Raw genomic sequence first — 20,183 nt, 5'->3', positions numbered from 1 at the left:
CAGATACACAGTGGAATATTTCTCAGACATAAAAAAAAATGAAATATTGCCATTTACAACAATGTGGATGGAGTTAGTATAATTCCATCTGAAATAGAGAAAGACAAATATCATATGATTTCACTCATATGTAGAATTTACAAAACAAAACAAGCATAGGGGAGAAAAAGAAAATGAAAGGCAAACCAAGAAACAGACTCTTAACTATAGAGAACAAACTATACCAAACTAAAAAAACAAACTAAAAACTAAATCAGAGGGGAAGTAGGTGGGGAACGGGTGAAATAGGTGATGAGGATTAAGGAGGGCAGTTGTGATGAGCGCTGGGTGTTGGATGGAAGTATTGAATCACTAAATTGCACATCTGAAACCAATACTACATTGTGTGTTAATTAACTGCAATCTAAATAAAAGCTTTTAAAATTGGTAGATTTCATAATATACATTGTCCTTTACATTTTTTTGCACTAAGGAATATAAATTTGTACATACACTTTTTGAACAATATGTTTGGAAAAATATGCGTAAGAGTCTTAAAAATGCAAACCTGTGATTCAGTACTTGCCTTATAGTTTATTCTAGGAAACAATCAGAGATACATAGAAAGTTTGGGTATGGTATTTGTCGTAAAATTATGTATAAAATTGAAAGGTTGGCCCAACCTCTATTTTCACCATCAGGAAATTCATTCAACTAGTTTAGGTACATTTATACGATATGATACTATATAAAAAACTCAGACTGTTATAGTATATATGATAATACAAATGATGTACTCCCATCGAATTATAGCCTAATCATTTTGGCACATTTTTTCATCATCATTTTGGATACTGATTATGTATCCCTCATATTTATCATTGCACCAAGTTCTACTTCATCAATAAGTTTAATGTGTATGCCATTTTTCTATTCAAGTTATTGTAGGCTGAGAATTTACCTATATATATATATAACCACTAGAAATTAGGTTTATATGCTTCCTCATCTTATTCTAGATGATCTTCATGAGACTGTTCCTGGCCTGGTTATGAAAACAGATAGTTTGGTCCTTGGTCTGCAGTGCTAGGGAAGGAGTCAATCTGCTTAACGTCTAGAAGGAATATTCTGCATTTCTTTATGTCCTATGCTTGGGAGGACATGGCTTCTTCCATTTGCCCTGCATTATCAGGCTGCTGGCGGTTTTTCCCACGTTTCCTTCTCTCTGCTTTGCTATAATGGGAAGAAGGATGGACTTATAGGAGTTTGGGAATAGCTTCTTAGCTGTTCCAAACTTAACTTTTTCCCCATCTGCTTTCGCCTTATTTCCTTTTGACCAGATTTGACCCTATGAAAGCATCATCATTTACAGTGAAACTGGTTTTTAATTGATGAAATTATGCACTTTTACAAAAAGATGTGATGCTTCTACTTAAAGAATTACTTTTTGTTGTTGTTTTTAAAGTGTCCATATGACAATGGGGAAGGGTAGAGAAAAGTATCTGTTAAATTTAGTGAAGCACTAGTACAGTTTTGAAACAAACAACAAAAAGTTTGGAATACCATTCTCCAGAGCAGTAATTAGAACAAAGAACCAGATCATGGCTGCTGTGCCTTCCAGTTCACTAAGTTGAGTTTTGCCAGGATACGTATCTTTCTCAGGATACATATCTCTGCATAGTAGTTATATGCAAGTGCGTTGCTTTATTCAGTAGACCATGATCATAAGATATGGTTAAAGATATTTTGCTTATAATAAATCACATTTAGTTTTATTTCATATGGGCACTCATGACAAGGCCCTATTTGTTACTTTTGGAAGCTTGTAGGGACTTATATAAAGCCCACAATGGTTTTCTAAAGTAAAAAAACAAAAACAAAACCTTAACATTTTATATTTCTCTTCTGTTTTTTTTTGAGGGGCTTGTAATTGACTCTTTACACACACTATTTAATTCATTACTGTTTATTAAATTTTTTTTTAGGAATGGTTAGATAAACCACAATGTAAATCATTTCTTTCTTCACTGGGATTCTGACTTTTCTCTGGGTTAAAACAATAATATATATTTTCAAAAGTATCAAGCGATGTGTAAGTTCCCTGAAATGTACTCAGTACTTAATAACTTGAATTAAAATAAGTAAGCATCTAATACCGCTTTCACTCCAAGGAGTTTGTAATGAAAGATGGTATTTAAAAAATATACAAAAAACAGCTAAAGAAAGACTTTCTTTACCTTGTAATCCTCGCATTGTAACAATCTGAATGTGAAGTAGGTAGTATAAAGAGAGAAGCCACAAGGTGTGGCTCTCCATTCATTTAGCTCCGTGCTCCCTGCTGCTGCCATTATCGTCACATAGCTCTTGGGACTCTGTAATTGCAGTCTCTGTGAATTCTTTCTATTTTCCTTGTCCATTTCCAGCTTGCATTTTGAGAAATAATTAGTTAAAATATCTGTCTCCTAAATAGAAAAATAAGAACTCTGGAACTGTCCAAAATCTCAGTGGCACATGTAATTTATCTAAAACATCCCACAAATAAAGTTGACATAAATAAATATGATATAAATAGGTCTAACTGTGGATAGATAGATATTAGAGATGAGCTTAGCCACAGACCTTTGGTGACAATTTAGCCCTAAGTACAACCTTTTTTAAAGAGACTTTTTATGAAGGATTGTAAGTTTGCTTTATTTTTAGCAATAATATAGTTAATCATAATACCTCACACTTAGCCTGTGTTTCTTCGTTGCAGTAGTTACTCTAGCTAGAATAAACAAGTTTACATACTAAATTCATATGTAAGTTCAAAGCTTACATTAAGTAAGGAAAAGTAACTTTTCCAGGAGAGGCACACAAGGAAGAAATTATTTTGTTACTAAAAGGGTACTCCATAGCAGAGAGGAACATTACTGTAGGGCTTAATCAGAAGTGTTTATGTGCATTGCATTTTAAAAATCTCTAATGTGAAGTTTCCTTAAAGGACTCCAGCCTAGGCTTTTGAGAGTCCATTAATAGGACTACGTAAATTCTTAATCCTCTTTTTTGCTGTCATTATGTTGAGAATATCAAAATGAATAATTGAATGATTGAGGAACGTTCCTGACTATATTATTTGGAAGAATTACTGGAGCAAAATCAGTGTCCTTTCACTGCTGGAAACAGTGACTAAAAGAGAGAAAGTGGGCAGGCTCCTGGTATTGTTCAAAGGTCTTGCTCCTGGGCTTTGTACAACTGCAGGGTATTTAAAGTTCCTGGTATCCTTGGCAACACAAACTGTTTGTGATACCAATTGGTGCTTGTGTTTCAATGATGTCATACAATTTACAGATCCACACAATGGATCTCTTGTTTGTGGGCCTACAGAGGACTTCTGACAGTTTAGGAAAAGCACCTGAATACCCATAGGAATTGAGGCTTAATTGTGTGTGTGTGTGTGTGTGTGTGTGTGTGTGTGTGTGTGTGTGTGCGCGCGCGCGCGCGCGTGCGCGCACACACCCATGCACGCCGGTGAGCAAGCAAGAGAGCAAAGAGGGAGGTGGGGGGGTGGGGCGGGTGGAAAGGGAGACGGGGAGAGAGAGAGAGAAAGAGAGAGATTTCTCTCAGGCTATAATTTTGAGAAGTAGCGACAATCTACTCTCTATTGCTTAATCTTTTGAGTTTGAATTCAATTTTTTTAAAAAAGCAAAAAATATCACCCACCAAATTTCTCATTGTTTTGCATTCTTGTGATTGCATCTGAGAAGTATATACACATTTTTGTACTAACTAAAACTTGTAAAAAAACGGATGAGGATTAATTGCTCTTCTCAAGTTTAGCCATCAGCTATGCACTTGTAAGAAGCTTATAGAGCTGGGAGTATTTGAACTAATTGGTTAGATTAAAACAGTGCCATTAAAAAGATTATTTGATTTCCTCTTGTCTTTCTCTGTCTCTTTTTTTTAAAATATGCAAAGTAATTAGTAGAAGGACCTAAATGATTTACATTAAGTTGCCAGACCAGCTTAAATAAAAGAATGTGTTTCTGCCCTTATATTCACGGCTGCTTATCATTGTTTCTGTTTGCATCAAGAACGATGTGTGGATTCATGACACAGTGGTATACAAGCCCCTTTCCAATGGAATTTTCCTTTTACTAAGGCAAACCTGTGCAGATTATTTTCCCCCAGAGTATTTCCAAGAGTGATTTGTTGACATACATCATACAATTCTGAAGATCATTCACAGTTTAAATGAGGTTTTTTTCCTCTGATATTTCATTACAATATTTTTAGCATCAGTAGTTTTGAATTGGAATAAGAAACTAACCCATTATTTCAGATGTGGGCAGTATAAAGAATAATAAGAGTTAATGTTTATTGAAGGCTTAATATATGACAGGCCCTGTTCTAAATGCTGAACATTTCTCATTTAATCCTTACCACAACCCTGTGAGGAAGAGATCATAATGTTCCCATTTTAAAGATGAGGAAACTGGAGCCCCAAGAGGTTAAGTATCTTGACTAAAGTCTCACAGCTGGTAGCAGTAGAGCAGCGATTCCTTTTCAGGCAGTCTGACTCCAGATTTTGTGTTCTTAACTTGATGCCTCTCAATAACAATAATAATAATAATGAGGGCTATGAGCACTTCTCTGTGTGCCAGAAATTGAGAAATTGTTCTTATCTTTTTCTAATGTGTTGACTCAGTCAAATATCCTAAGTTGGAACATGGGTCCTGCCATGACTCTGAGTCTCACTCTGCCAAGTTCCTGTGCTTTGATAGCCTCAGATCTTTGTAATCAATTCATATATGCTGAAAATCAGGAGTGAGTTATGTTAAGCAGCTTCTGTAGAAGGAGCGTAGGAGAGGTCAGTGTGTACCAGGGCTGACTTAGTATCACCTTCCTGTCTACTCAAGTACTGTATTACTTATCTTAAGGGGGAAATTAAAACCTTAGAGAGCCATATGAGAAGTATAAGTTTCAACCCAGTGTTCCAAATGCTACTTAGATATTTATAAAACAAACAAAAAGCCTGATAGCCAGCATTTCTTTTCTTATTCCAAGGGTTTTAAAGTAGACTTGAACTAGTTAAAAATAGGTGGCTCCCTAGTAACAGGTGGTTCTCTAACTAATACTAGAGGAAGTTAAGCATCTGTGGAGTCCAAGTTAGCATTTCTGTGCCACCCACAGTCTTCTCATGATAGAGAAGTTGAATTATGAATGTGAAGTGCTTTAAACTTTGTTTTCTTTTTTAAAATTTTTTTGTCCATTAGCTTGATATTGATCAACTTAGTTTGGAGCCTCTCTTCAACCATTTTCTAATTTGGTAGGACTTAGCTGTATATTTTTAAGGTGAATAATATCACTTTATAATTTAGTCTTAAGTCACATTAATAGATGCACGCAATTACAAATGTATACTACAAGGATTGAAATGAAAAAGAGCAGTTGTATTCTCTACCCAATGTCTCAGTTAGTTTCTGTTCCATAGAGGCATCCCCTTGTAACTCCTTTAGGGGTTTTCTCCATCATTTATCTTCATATTTTTAAATAACTCATGCATTCACACCTACACATATGCATGCATGAAAATATAGAGACTTATATAGTCTTAAACACTTTGTTTGGAACTGTCTTTTGCTCTTAATCTAATTTAAAAATGTTCTCTAAACATACACACATACACATGCACAGCCATCATCTTATTCCCTTTTATAATTGAGAAAGTGAAGTCTCAGGTTACTTCATTTGCCCCAAATCATGGCAATAGTAAGTGGCAGATTTGAATCTAGTTATCTGACTACATAGTCATGACTACATAGTCATGTTTCATGTAAGTCAAATTCCTTCAAAATGGGACTATATGTAATGATTTTTCTCTCCACTTTCAGTGTCCAGATGGCTAATCACAATAACAAACTTGTGTGCTTAGTATGCGTGAGGTACTTTGTTAAGCATTTGATGTGTGTTATCTCATTTGCACCTCAAAAAATTCCCTGAGATTTGGTGTTTTGTCATCCCTATTTTATTTATTTATTTATTTATTTATTTATTATTATTTTTTTTTGTCATCCGTATTTTAAAGATGAAGAAATTGAAATTTACTTAGGTTGAGTAATTTATCCAAGGTCAGACAACTTATAAATGGTAGAACTGGAATATATTTTTTTAAATGTTTATTTATTTATGAGACAGAGAGAGACAGAGCATGAGTGGGGTAGGGGCAGAGAGAGAGGGAGACACAGAATCCGAAACAGGCTCCAGGCTCCAAGCCATCAGTACAGAGCCTGATGCAGGGCTCGAAGTCGCCAAGTGCGAGATCATGACCTGAGCCGAAGTCGGACGCTCAACCGACTGAGCCACCCAGGTGCCCCTGGAATCTTTTTTTTTAAATAGATTTTTTTTAGGTTTGTTTGTTTTTTTGTTTGTTTAGAGAGTATACATGCATGTGTGAGAACATGGGGAGGGACAGAGGGAGAAAGAAAGAATCCCAAGCGGGCTCTGTGCTGTCAGCACAGAGCCCAACACAGGGCTCGATCCCATGAACTGTGAGATCATGACCTGAGCTGAAATGAAGAGTCAGACCTGGAATCTTTTTTTTTTTTTTTTCTTTTCTTTAAGCCTATTTATTTATTTTGAGAGAGACTGAGTGTGAGTGGGGGAAGGGCAGAAAAAGAAGGAGAATCTCAAGCAGGCTCCATGCTGTCCGTGTAGAGCCCATTGTGGGGCTCAAACCCACGAACCATGAGATCATGACTTGAGCCAAAATCAAGAGTAGGACGCTTAACTGACTGAGCCACCCAGATGCCCCTGGAATCTTTTTACAGTATAATTTTTATTGAGGCACCTGGCTGGTTCAGTTGGTAGAGCATATGACTCTTGATTTCGGGGTTGTGAGTTCAAACCCCACGTTGGGCGAAGAGCTTACTTTAAAAAAAAGTATAATTTTTATTGAAATATACTGACAGAGAGAAGTGCACAGATCCTATAGCTTCATATATAGTTCAATGAATTTGCATTAAGGTGACAAACTTGAGTAACTTGCACCCTGCTGAAGAAATGGAACATTAATAGCAGCCCAGAAGTCCACCTTGTGTCCTTTCCCAGTCACTGCACGTTCAAAGAGTAACTATGATCAGCATTAATATTACAGAGAAATTTTACCTATTTTTAAACTTTACGTAAGCAAAGTTATACATCTTTTGTCCGACTCCTTTTGCTCGATATTGTATTTGTGAGCTTCATACATGCTGTTCTATGTGGTTGTAGTGCTTTCAACCTCACTGGTAGATAATACCCCATTTATGAATTACCACCATTCACGTATCCATTCTGCTCTCGGTGGGCATTTCAGGTTATTTCTAGTTGTAGCTATTGTGAATAGTGCCACTGTGTGCAGTCTTCTATATGCTTTTTGGAAAAAAAAATGTATATTTCCATTGGGTATATATCTAGGAGTAGAGTTGCTGGATATGTGTATGTCTGGGTTTTGTAAATATTGTCAAACAGTTTTCCAAAGTGATGGTACCACTTCACACTCCCACCTGCAGTTGTTTCCCACCCTCGGCAAAACTTCGTATCTTTTCATTTTTGCCATTCTGGTGGGTGTGCAGCAGTAATCTCTCACTGTGCTTTTCATTTGCATTTCCCTGATGGTTAGTGAAGTCGAGTACCATTTTACATGTTAGATGGACATTTGGATAGTCTTTTATGAAGTAAATGGTGAGGTCTTTTGCCCATCGTTTGATTAGATTGTCAGCCTTTTTCTTAACAGAGTATGTTGGTTTTCCTCACCTCACCCTTTTTCTGAGGCCAGAACCTTGGCTCTTCTAACTTTTTAGTCGGGCATTTACATACCTCCTTAATTCTAATAACATGAATATATGCTTTTTTTTTTTTTTAATTTAACAGTTCTCAAGCTTTTTTATTGATTGTTATGGCGGATGATGATTTAGCTGTCATATATAATAATCCCGATTGCCTTACTGTAATTATATACTTATTTTTATAATACGGATTCACTGTTTTACATTATTATGCCTAAACTGGGTTTGGTTGAATGTCATTATTGCATTTCCTTTTTTGCTTTTTGTTTTTTTGAGGTTAATAATTGCCATTTTTTTCCCATTTGTGTAGGTTTCTTTGTACCTATTATTCTTCCCATGCTTTCCTATAGTCTTGTAGTACAGTGTTTTTTATTTTTTTTAACACTTATTTATTTTTGAGAGATAGAGTATGAGCAGGGGGCAGAGAGAGAGAGAGACACAGAATCTGAAGCAGGCCCCAAGCTCCGAGCTGTCAGCACAGAGCCCAATGTGGGGCTCGAACTCACAAACCGCGAGATCAACACCTTAGCTGAAGTCAGATGCTTAACTGACTGAGCCACCCAGGTGCCTCTCTTGTAGTACAGTTTTACTCAAGGCCAGTAATATCAGGTAATTTATCAAATCCAGCTTTATTTTATTTCATTTTCTTTTTTCTTGATGACATCCCTCTTGGAGGCCCCCTAGTCTTCTTATATTTAGGATCGTTCCCTAAATAGCTGGTATCCTAGGTGTTTGCTTTGCTGTCATCCTTAGAATTCTCCTTGCCTTTTTCTTAAGGTGGAAGCTCTGTTTCCTGGATCTTAAGGCTTTGTCTCTTTCCATTTACCTCGTTTCATTCAAGCACATGCTCCAGTAGTTTAAAAACTGGCCCAGTAGCAAAAAGCATGGTGTTACATCTTCAGCATGTCAGTCTCTTTGTTCACACTCTTCCAGTCAAGATTGCCTCCTAGTTCTCTTCATCATCATTTTGGGATACTCTTTGCTTGTCTCCTAAGCTTGGAACACCTGTTGTAGAAATACAGTGTGTTATTTTCTTGGTTACTCTGTTATGGATTGAGTGTTTGTGTCCCCTCCCCCACCTCCAAATCATTTTATGGGACTATATCTTGGAGATGGGAGTGTAAGGAGGCAGTAAAGGTTAGATGGGGTCATAAAGGCTGTCCCTAATCTGATAGAACTGGTGCCTTTATAGAAGGAGTAAGAGATACTTCTTTCTCTCCATCTTGTCAGGACACAACAAGACAGCAGCCATCTGCAAGTCCAGAAGAGTGCTCTCACCAGCAACCACATCAGCTTGTGCCTTGATCTTGGATTTCCCAGTGTCCACACCTGTGGGAAAATAAATTTCTGTTGCTTAAGCCACACAGTCTGTGGTATTTTGTTATGGCAGCCCGTGTAGACTAAGACACTCCCCAAAATTTGAGGCCTTGAGTATCTAAAAATATTTTTATTTTATCCTCAGACTTGATTATTTGGCCAAGTGAAAAGTTTAGGTTGGAAATAATTTTCTCTCAGAAATTTAAAGGCATTATTCCATTGTCTTCCAAATTCCCATGTTCCATTGGAGAAGTCTACATCCATTCTTCCTTTTACTGCTTTATAGTCTTGTATTTGTTCCCTTCTACTGATTTGAGGTCAGTGGTTTTTGATAAAAAGAAAGGTTTTCCATGTCTTACGTAAGTCAGCTAAGTTGCGTCAGGACTGAGCTGGTGAATTGGGTTGTCGACTTAGCAGTGAGTGACTGATAGGATTCTTTAGAGAAGCCTATATTATCTCCTTGATAGTTTTCACTGTAAGCTCAGTGATTTGTGACTCAAACAGGTCACAATTCAGAAGAGAGGCATATTTAGCTCTGTAATTCTATTTCAGTTGATACTGTGGAGAGAGGTAGAGCTATTAAAATTTTTTAATGCTGCCAAACTCTTGATAGGTTTTATTTTTAATGCAGTCTGCCTTCTTTTGCTCCTTTAGATAGAGAGATAATGGTACAGTATTGGTTGTATAACCAATCACTAAAACCTCAGAAACTGATCTCTCAATAGTGGTAAACTATTTACTCTGTTTTTCCTTCTCCACTAAGAATCACATTCCTTTTAAAGCTCTGATTCTCTGCCCACAACAGCTGCTGCTAAAGGAAAGTGACAAGATTCAGTTCAAAAGGAGGGAAGCATGGGGGTATATTAATACAAGAAGAGGTACTAAATATAACAGAAGGAATGGGTATTAAATGGTGTTTGAGATTAATTCTTAGTATAGTTCATTTTTCTACCAGTAATATGAATATGAGACACAAAAAGGATCATGAGTTTTGATCATTTATATAACACCATGGTTATGTCCTATGGGGCAGACTAGTATTTTCTTAAAATTTGCACTTTTCTTAAATTTGCACAATACTTGACTGTTTATGGAAAACTTGCATATAGACCTTTTTCTTCTTCTAAGGATTATTATATGAGTGAATTATTTTGAGTATTTTATAGTTTTCTGTTTAAGTGAGAGTATGAACTGTAGATGTAAGTGGTCCTATTGGGGGTGAAGTCCAAACCGTGATTGGCTGCCATCTGTCATCTGAATGTGGCTTCATTCACAACTTTCCATTCAGTTACCCATGCCGTAGAGTTATTTAAGCAGTACTTGGCCCTGTGTGGGAATTATGGGACTTATTCCTTCTAATGCGTGTCTGAAAAGCAGAAGAAAACCATATAATCTGCTCTGCCTGCATTTGCATGGCACACGTGATCAAGTGTAGTGCAGACTGTATTAGCGATGTGGAAGGGAGAAGCAAGGGGGGAACCATCATAGGACTTGCTTCCCATCCTGGTCATCTTCTAATACTTAGGTAATATTATCCAATTCAGATTTGTTTTTCTGGGGCACCTGGGTGGCTCAGTCGGTTGAGCATCCAACTCTTGATTTCAGCTCAGGTTATGACCCCAGGGTCATGGGATCAAACCCTGAGTCAGGCTCTGGGCCTAGCGTGGAGCCTCCTTAAGATTCTCAATCTCTCTATCCCTCCCCCTTTCCCTCTCACCTGCTTATCCTCTCTCTCTGTAAAAGAAAAAAAAAAAAAAAAAAGAAAAAAAGAAAAAAAAGTTCTTCTAAAAAGGGAAGTGTTAACCTTTATCAAACATCTGATTGTCTACTATAAATGTCAGGCCTTCCAGGAACTTATTACATTTTAATACTTATTACAGGTAACTCTGCCCTGTGATGGAACAGAGGTAGAAAACCTATGCTTAGGTCCTGGTGCTGCTGAGAGACTGAGAGCGAGGCAGCAAAGAGACCCTTTGCAAATCTTAGTCTAAAGGAAGTTACTCACCAGAGAGTGTCATGTGCTGTCTCCTACCTGCCTTCCCTTTCTCTTAAAAAGGGTGATGGTGCAGGGTGCCTGGGTGGCTCAGTTGGTTGAGCGTCTGACTTCAGCTCAGGTCATGATCTTGGGGTTCGTGAGTTGGCGCCCTGCATTGGGCTTGCTGCTGTTAGCCCAGAGCCCACTTTGGGTCCTCTGTCCTCCTTCTCTCTGCACCCCCCCCACTTGTGCGTGCGCACTATCTCTCTCAAAAACAAAAGATTAAAAAAATGGGTGATGGTGAGCGTAGGGGGTTTACTGATTAGACACCAGTGATCAAGTAGTGGCAATTAAGCCTTCATAATTGAGAAGGAAACTAAAATCGTTAGCTAAGAATAAGACACAACATGAATTTGTTTCGATAAACAGTTATGGTCTCACAGTGAATTTATGATAAAGACTAAAGTGTATTTCCATAAAGGCAAACAGTTCTGACCTAGTATGATTTTATATCTTAAACATGTTGAATCATTTATTACTTAGTATCCTTATTACTCACCAAGGTGAGCGTGACTATATTTAAATCTACTGGGGCCATTGATTTGTATGCACTGTAATGTAATTTGCCAGCCCAAGGGCTCACTGCATGTCAGGACAAAGCAGAGTTCATAGCCAATAATTTAATGTCTGGATAGTTATTCTAAGAAAAATTTTGTTTGCTTATTCTGGAAGTCTGGAATTTGCTTATTTTCTGACATTTTGAAGGAATATGGAGGGTGGAAATGTAATGAGGGGACAAAATAAATAAAATCAAACTTTATCTTAATATTCTGGTTGGTTTTGTGTTTCCTTTCAGTACTTTAAGCATGAAAGAGAGTGACCTAAAATATATTGATGCAATAATTGATGGCAGCCACACTAAGTCCTGAACAGGTAGCATTAACACATTTACAAAATGATTTCGTCATATATTTCCAACATCAGCGGGCTGCTGAACAGCATGTTACAGACGTTACGATTATGATTAATATCATCGTCACGTGGCAACTCTAACATTTCTTCTCTTGCAGCAGAAATTGCCTGCAGAAGATAGCCAAGAAGATACCACATTTTTAAAGCTGTATGGCATGGCAAGGGTTTTATTATTTATTAGAAAAATAAAGAACCATCTTTAAAAAATATAGCTTGTTAGTTGGCCTGTGGATATAAATGATACTTGAACTTCTGTCAAAACTATTTTGAACATTTTGGTGAAGAGAAAAATAGCCCTTTGTGTAGTTAGGGAAGTTGACATATTCTTAGCTAGCTTAAGTAACATAGCTCTGTTTTACAATTATTTAGATATATTTTTACTTCTATAAGAAAGTGGCCACTCCAGTTCTAAGACTTTATAAAGTAATGTGTATACGTTGACTTTGAATTCTAATCAAATTCAGAAAGGAAACAAGTCTGATAATTGAAATTTGAATGTTGGGAAGAATTTGCCATTAATCTGGGTTGGATCTGGCGTGGAAATAAACACACACACATGAAAATATAGATCTTTCCAAGCAGTTCAGACCTCTGAGGTTTACAACAACTCCATGCTAGAAATGTGCTTCTCTTTTAATGTATTAAAATTTCACCTATAGATAGATTTCCCAAAGCTATGTTTTATTTTATTTTAATTTAATTTTTTTAAGTTGGTACTAAGAATCAATGAAAGAATTCTATCTTTAATTCTATCTTTAAGTTGGTACTAAGAATTCAATCAGTCTATTGAGATTGAATGAAACACTAGGGACTGTGTTAGCTCGAAAAGTGTCCCTATAGAATACTCTGTAAAGCTTTCTTTGGATGGCAGTAAACAGGTTTCGGATTTTACCAATTTCAATTGCATTTAACTAACAATGTTGGAATTTTAAAAGAACAAGTGACTAGTAAATGATGTGATCCAAAAGCAACTCAGATGAACTTTAAGGAGCTGTATGATACAAAAGTAAAATTTCCCGCAGCAGTTTTCTCTTTGACATTCTCCATATTTGGGTCATGGACTTGTTCTTTTCCATTCGCCTTAACCCCTACTTCTGCCTCAAGGCAGATCCCTTTATTTACTTCCCTACTGTAAGTCTTTTGAGATGCTTTCTTTGTAAGTCTGGAAGAGACCAGAAGATGCTTACCCTCTTAGAGAAAATCACAGTGAGGCTAGTTGTAGACTGTATCTAATAGAATTTCCAGCTCAGTTGTATCATTTTTGTTCATCTTTGTCAAGTGATGGGACAGGCTATGAAGCTCCCTTCTCTACTTATAAGGAGGGATTATGAGGAAGGGTTACACACAAGAAAATTGTTGTTTCCTTGCCAGATAGTTACTAAGTTTATATCAGCGCTTGAAGAAGCCCAGGGTTTGATGCATAGATTGACAGGTAGACAAAGTAATCTGATATTTTCAATGTCATTTTTAAGTGATTTGGATATAATGGATTAATTGAATCTTTCTAATTCAACTCCAATTCAAAAGCTTCCCTTTAAATGTTCTTATTCCTGTTTTGAAAAACTTTGTTTTGGACTTCCCTGCTAAATTCCTATTTCAAAATCAGGTTCACATGATCCCTTTCTATTTCACCAGTCTGTGACCCCAATTATCCCTTGCCAGGCTGTTACATTAGTCTCCCATCCATTATATAAGACCTGAGGTTTGTTTTCTACTTACTTCATCCTAGCAAGCTATTGCCAGGCTTCCGCAGAATCCTCATCGGCTTCCTGTTGTCTAAGCAGTGGTTTTTAAAGTATGGTCTGCGGAACCCTACAACCCGAGGATCCCCCTGATCTTTTAGGGTAAAACTATTTTCACAGTCAAATTACCTTAAAAAACAAAACAAAACAAAAACAAAAAAATGACTGTGTTGACTTTTACATTGATGATGTAGAGGCAATTTTGAGTAAAACCACCAGTGCAGTCGCAGGAATCAAAGCGGCCGCACCAAACTGTATTAGGAGTCACCGCATTCTCCTCTGCCGCATAGTAGGGGGAAAACGGCTGGGAAGTCCTTGAGAACTCAGTGAAAGTCCTTAATTTTGTTAAATCTCAATGCTAGAGTTCACATTTTTTAAACATTCTGTCTGATGATGTGGGAAGCGCTCACGAGCTGCCGGCTGAAGTACGATGGTTATCAAACTGAGGGCGTTCTGCACAAGTTGGGTTGAAAGCTGAACTTGCCACTGGTTTTCATTGAACACCATTTTTACCTGAAACACAACTGCAAGACGAACTATAGTTCTTTTGTGTTGGTTATTTGACAGATATTTTCTGGAAAAAGAAAGACAGAAACCTTTCATTTAGAGGGAAAAAACCAACAGTATTTATTGCTAATGATAAAATCCAAGACGAAAAATGCTTGACAGCTTCCCAGTAAAGACTTCTATGATAAAGTCAAGACTTTTCTCAAGATTAATGAATGTGATTTTTTCATATTATATGATGGAAGGTGTCATAATTTGGAAGATCTGCAAAACTAAATGAACCAATGTTTTGGAAATGATCAGTGCATAATGTTAAAAACTCATACATATGCATTGAAAATCCATTCAAAGGGTAAGGTACACCAATGATTTTTAACATAGCCGAGCATGAAAAGTTCATTGCCGTGGTGTCACATTCCACATTTCACTCACTGTTAAGAAGCATCCTCTTGTCAGGTTTTGGATTAGTATTAAAAAAAGATGATCCACATTTATCTAAAAATGCTATTGAAATACTCTTCCCTGGGGTGCCTGGGTGGCTCAGTCCGTTAAGCGCCTGACTTCGGCCCAGGTCATGATCTTGCGGTTTGTGAATTTGAGCCCCGTGTCGGGCTCTGTGCTGACAGCTCGGAGCCTGGAGCCTGCTTCAGATTCTGTGTCTCCCTCTCTCTCTCTGCTCCTCCCCCGCTCACGCTCTCTCAAAAATAAATAAACGTTTAAAAAATTAAAAAAAAAAAACAACAACTCTTTCCTTCCAACTGCATATCTGAGTGATTCAGAGTTTCTTCATATATTTCAACCAAAGCAACATAAATATATTGAATGCTGTAACAGATATAAGAATCCAGCTGTCTCCCATTCAGCCAGACTTTAAAAAAGATTTGCAAAACTTAAAACAAGGTCACTGCTCTCACGTATTTTGTTTTGGAAAATAGTTACATTTCATTAAAAATGTGTTATTTATATTAATATGCAGTAGGTGTCTTATCATTTAATGAATAAATATTTTAAATATTTCTTAGTTTTAATATCTAATATGGTAAATATTAAATATGGCTCCTATAAAAAATTCTTTGAAATCTTCAATAATTTTAAGAGTTTAAAGGGATCTTGAGATCAAAAAAATTTGAGAGTTACTAGTCCACAAGACAATAGCCCATTTAGAGAAGTACTTTTCAAAAAGACCCATTGAGTAAACTCAGATGCTTTTTAATGCTTCTGAAATTATTCAGTTTTTATAATAAATCCAGCATCCAGTGCCCTTAGTATTTTTATAGGACAGGGGCACTGCAAAGCAAAATTATTTCCAGTCTTGCTATTAAGATTCTTATTTGTAATCCTATGTTATCGTTTTCTCTGGTGAGCTTTAGACACTAAATATAATTGGAAGTCAGAAGTTAGAAGTATGTTACTAGAGCCGGGGGTGGGGGTGGGGGCGGGGAGGGAAAGAGAGGGAGAGAGAGAAAGAGAGATTGGTTGGTTGGTGGGTCGTATTGGTAAGGTGAGCTTGTCCTGTGGTAATATAGTCTTAGTAGATTGGTTTTACTGTTAAATCTTCATTTAACCATGGAAAAGAGGACATGATAAACTGAACAAATTAAATCTATAGGTTATTTTAAAATCTTATTTTATCTTGTTATTTAAATGCCTTTTAAGCCTTAATTCAGAAAGGCTAAAAAGAACCCCCCCAAATCACTTATTCTAACTTCTTTCTTGTTTTATTCCTTGGTATACAGTTTTACAATGTGATTTTTTTTTTAAAGTGAGTATTAAATAATAAATGTGAAACTACAAAATTTATAACAGCATTAGCCAGTCTCATCATTCAGACAGAACATTTTAGATAGGGAGACATTACTCCCTACTTCATTCTACCTGTCACACTGGGGAGGAATAGTTTGGGGTCCCAAAATACTGTGTGAAACATTGTCTTGTTTCACAGTACCATGAAGAAACTAGGAGCAAAGCCCAAGATTGGAGAAAGGGAGAACATCAGACAGTGAGACGTTAAGAGAATTACTCAGGATGACACAGGGAAGGGAATGTAGGTTTTCTTAATTTCAGTTCTGATCCAGATTTATATTTTGTCAGGAAACCTGTGTTATGCTATAAATATAGTGTCCTGTATTCTAATTTTTATGGAGTTTATCAACGTCTTCTTGCTTAGTATAGATCACAAAATTGCTGTTCAAATTAAATTACAGTGGGCAGTAGGTCACCCACGACTAACTTACGTAAGAAGGTTAGTCATTTGAATGAAAACTTGTCTAGGCCACAAAACCACCACATTTCCACATAAAGTAGGTGCATCCCTCTGTGTTGAAGTGGAGTTGGTACTTGACTCTAAAAATAGGCCTACATTGTGGTAAAAATCTAACCCATTTGTTTGTCCAAATCGTGAAGAAAATCAGCTTTGACATGGTTTTTAAGTACAGGCAAGAATCTTCCATATGTGTCAAAGAGGATTAAGAGTCAGCTTCTTTCAAGCTTTTTGTGATAAATTCAGGAAATGTTGAAGTATAAAGAAAACTTTAGAATAATTTTCAAAAAAAATAAAAATAATTTTCGATGCTCTGTTAGAACACAAGGGGAGGAGTTGAGGGCGGGGAAGAGAGAGTTTGTGGAACGGAGAAGCTAGATGTGTAGCAAATACTGCTGTGCATAGCGCAGAGGAGATAGACACAGAAGAGGAGAGGCAGTGAGCTAAGATTTAGTAACATCTCCAGCTGAGCCCTAGTAAGTAACGTGGGTTCTGTGAATTATGTGGAGGGTAGCTGATAAGCTTGCCTACATATGCAGAGCAACGCATTTAAAGAGATTTTTAGAAAGCAAAGGAAGTTAAGCCAGAAGGAGCACTGAAGATAATATTGGTCACACAAGACAGTGCAAAAAAAGCCATTCATCTAAGTGCCCTAGTCCTGCCTTGTTTATTTCCGACAGAACTCCAGCTATACCATTGCATATTTGGGTGATTCTAGTATAAGATACCTAGGACATTATCTGTATCTCCTTGAAGCCATACCTGTCAGACTGTGATTGAAAAAACTAAAAGTCTGGGGCTCCTGAGTGGCTCAGTTGGTTGAGCGTCTGACCCTTGATTTGGCTCTGGTCATATTCCTGGGTTGTGGGATCAAGTCCCATGGTGCCTCTGCGCTGAGTGTGGAGCCTGCTTAAGATTCTCTGTGTCTCTCTGTCTCTGTCTCTCTCTTTCTCTCTCTCTCTGTTCCCTCCTTCTCCTCTCCCTGGCTCAAGCTCTCTCTCTTAAAAAAAATCTTGGGGCCCCTGTAGCTCTGTTGCTTAAGCATCCGACTTTGGCTCAGGTAATGATCTTGTGGTTCGTGGGTTCGAGCCCCACATTGGGCTCTCTGCTGTCAGTGCAGAGCCTTCTTCGGATCCTCTGTACTCCCTTTCTTCACCTCCCCTGCTCTCCCTCTGTCTCTTTTTCAAAACTAAATAAACATTTAAAAAACCCTAAAAGTCTGTAGACAGTAATACTAATGAAAACACTTGTATAATAGATAAAATGCGTTTATTTTTGATTTACAACTCTCCTGCCCTCATGGGTGTTTGTTTTCTAATTTCTCCAGTTTGAGATGCTCCTCTGGGAAAACAACTGAATAGTAATAAATAATGCATTTAAAATTATCTCTTCAGTATAATCCTGACAGGAATTAGTCCTTCGTTGGCTAAAGAACTTTTAATATTCAACTGTCGTAAAGCCTTATTTAATGGATCTAATGTGTACTTTTGATTAAGATGTGTTCCATGTTGTATAGCAGCCCAAATGAGTGAACAGTTTGTATCAAAGAATTTTAAAGTAACAAAGTAATCATAACCACTTGGTATTTAATAGGGAAATGAGACATTTGAGAAGAGTTAGACATTTAGCTCTGATATGTACCTCCACCTGTAAGAGACATGATGGTAATATGTTTGGATCTTTCCTTGCAGAAACTGCTTTCTGTGTTTTTAAGATCTTACTGGCCTCTAGTGGTAATATGATGCTATAGTTTAAATATTTTTTTAATTCTCACGCGTGACTAGAAATAAAGCCATTTGAAGACACTGGCGGTTAATAATTTCATTCTCTTGAGTGGGGTCAGCAGTACTCTCGAAGTGTACATGCGACACCATTTCTTCCTAAAGATGAGAGGTTCTGTCTTTTGTTCTTCTCTGAGTCACCCCCCCCCCATTTTGAATGATGTTAGTTTAGCTCTGAAGCAACTTCCCATTGTTGTAGTACATGTACCATGGTCATTACTGTGTCAAGTTCGTGCTAACAAATCCTCCTAGTGTTTCAGCCTTCTTTCCTGCAGACTAAACGGCCTATTTTCCCCTCTGTGTAGAACAGTTTTTATTCAGAGGAAGTGAAGTTTTCAATTTACCATTTAGGTTCATGTTTGAAACTCTTTATTTAATATGATTTTGGAGAATCTTACATTTGAGATCCTGGTCTACCTAAGTCAGCATGATAATGCATTCTCACTTTTGTTTTTCATGTTTGTCACCCAGATGTGAAGGGGCCACCCACGCATCGTCTGTCTTGCGGCCAGTCACCCTACACGGAAACGACAACGTGGGAGCGGAGATACTGCATCCTTACGGACAGCCAGCTGGTGCTGCTCAACAAGGAGAAGGAGGTGAGATGGGTGTCACCGAGGAAAGCCACTTCTCCTTCTGGCCAAATTCCCGAAATCTGGTTTTTATTTGCACTTGATGTGTGGCATTTATGGAAATGGGCAAAACTCCTTTTATTGAGCTTTGCTGTAATGCACTTAGCAGTAGCACGTTTTAAAAATGGGGATTTGTGGCAATCCTGTCTTGAGCAAGGCTGTCGGCGCCGTATCTCCAACAGCATTTGCTCACTTCTTGCTTCTCTGTCGCATTTTAGTAATGATCATTCAAACGTTTTCATTATTATTATATTTGTTATGGTGATCTGTGATCGGTGATCTTTGAGATTACTATTGTAATTGCTTTAAGGCACCATGAACTACACCCACATAAGATGGTGAGCTTAATTGGTAAGTGTGTGTATTCTGACTGCTCCATCGACTGGACTGGCTGTTCCCATCCCTCTCCCTCTTCTCTGGAGTCTTTTCCCTGAGACATGACAATATTGAAATAGGCCAGTTAATAACCCAACAGTGACCTCTAGGTGTTCACGTGAGAGGAAGACTCGCATATGTCATACATTAAATGAAAAGTTAGAAATGCTTAAGCCTAGTGAGGAAGGCACGTTGAATGCCAAATGAGGCTGAAAGCTAGGCCTTGTGCCCCAAAGAGTTCGCCAAGTCACGAATGCAAAGGAAAAGTCGTTGGAGGAAATTAAGCGTGCTACTCCAGGGCACGCACACGTGGTAAGAAAGCGAAACAGCCTTATTGCTGATACAGAGAAAGTTTCCGTGGTCGGCACAGAGGGTCAAACCAGCCGTTACATTACTTCAGCCAGAGTCTATTCCACACCAAGGCTGTGAAGGCTGAGAGAGGTGAGGCGGCTGCAGAAGAAAAGTTGGAAGCGAGCAGAGGTTGGTTGATGAGGGTTAAGGCAGGCAAGAAGCCACCTCCAAAACACAAAAGTACAAGGCGAAGCAGCAAGCGCTGATGCAAAAGCCGCAGCAGGTTATCCAGAAGGTCTAGCCAGGATCGTTCCTGAAGGTGGCCGCAGCACACGGCAGGTTTTCAGTGTGGAGGGAACAGCCTTCTATGGGAAGAAGGCTACCAAGAAGGCTGGCACTTTCATAGGCAGAGAGGAGAAGTCGATCCTGGCCTCAGAGCTTGCAAGGACAGGCTGACTCTCTTGGTAGGGGCTCATGCAGTTGGTGACTTGAAGTTGAAGCCAGTGCCCGTTTCACCATTCTGAAAACCCTAGGGCCCATAAGA

At 37.9% G+C, this 20,183-nt stretch overlaps 1 protein-coding gene across 8 annotated transcripts in view; it reads left to right on the top strand.

Annotated features, from left to right (window-relative positions):
• Nucleotides 1-20,183, top strand: part of RASAL2 (RAS protein activator like 2) — a 362,757-nt gene that overhangs the window by 160,261 nt on the left and 182,313 nt on the right. For all 8 annotated transcript variants that reach the window (XM_045452780.1, XM_045452784.1, XM_045452783.1 and 5 more), the window contains exon 2: nucleotides 18,813-18,940. In XM_045452780.1, the coding sequence (XP_045308736.1) occupies nucleotides 18,813-18,940 (128 nt within the window). The remainder of the gene's footprint in view (nucleotides 1-18,812; nucleotides 18,941-20,183) is intronic.

Source organism: Leopardus geoffroyi, chromosome C3, assembly GCF_018350155.1.
Source record: "Leopardus geoffroyi isolate Oge1 chromosome C3, O.geoffroyi_Oge1_pat1.0, whole genome shotgun sequence".
NCBI classification, from domain to species: Eukaryota; Metazoa; Chordata; class Mammalia; order Carnivora; family Felidae; genus Leopardus; species Leopardus geoffroyi.
This window is presented reverse-complemented; position numbering and strand designations above follow the sequence as displayed.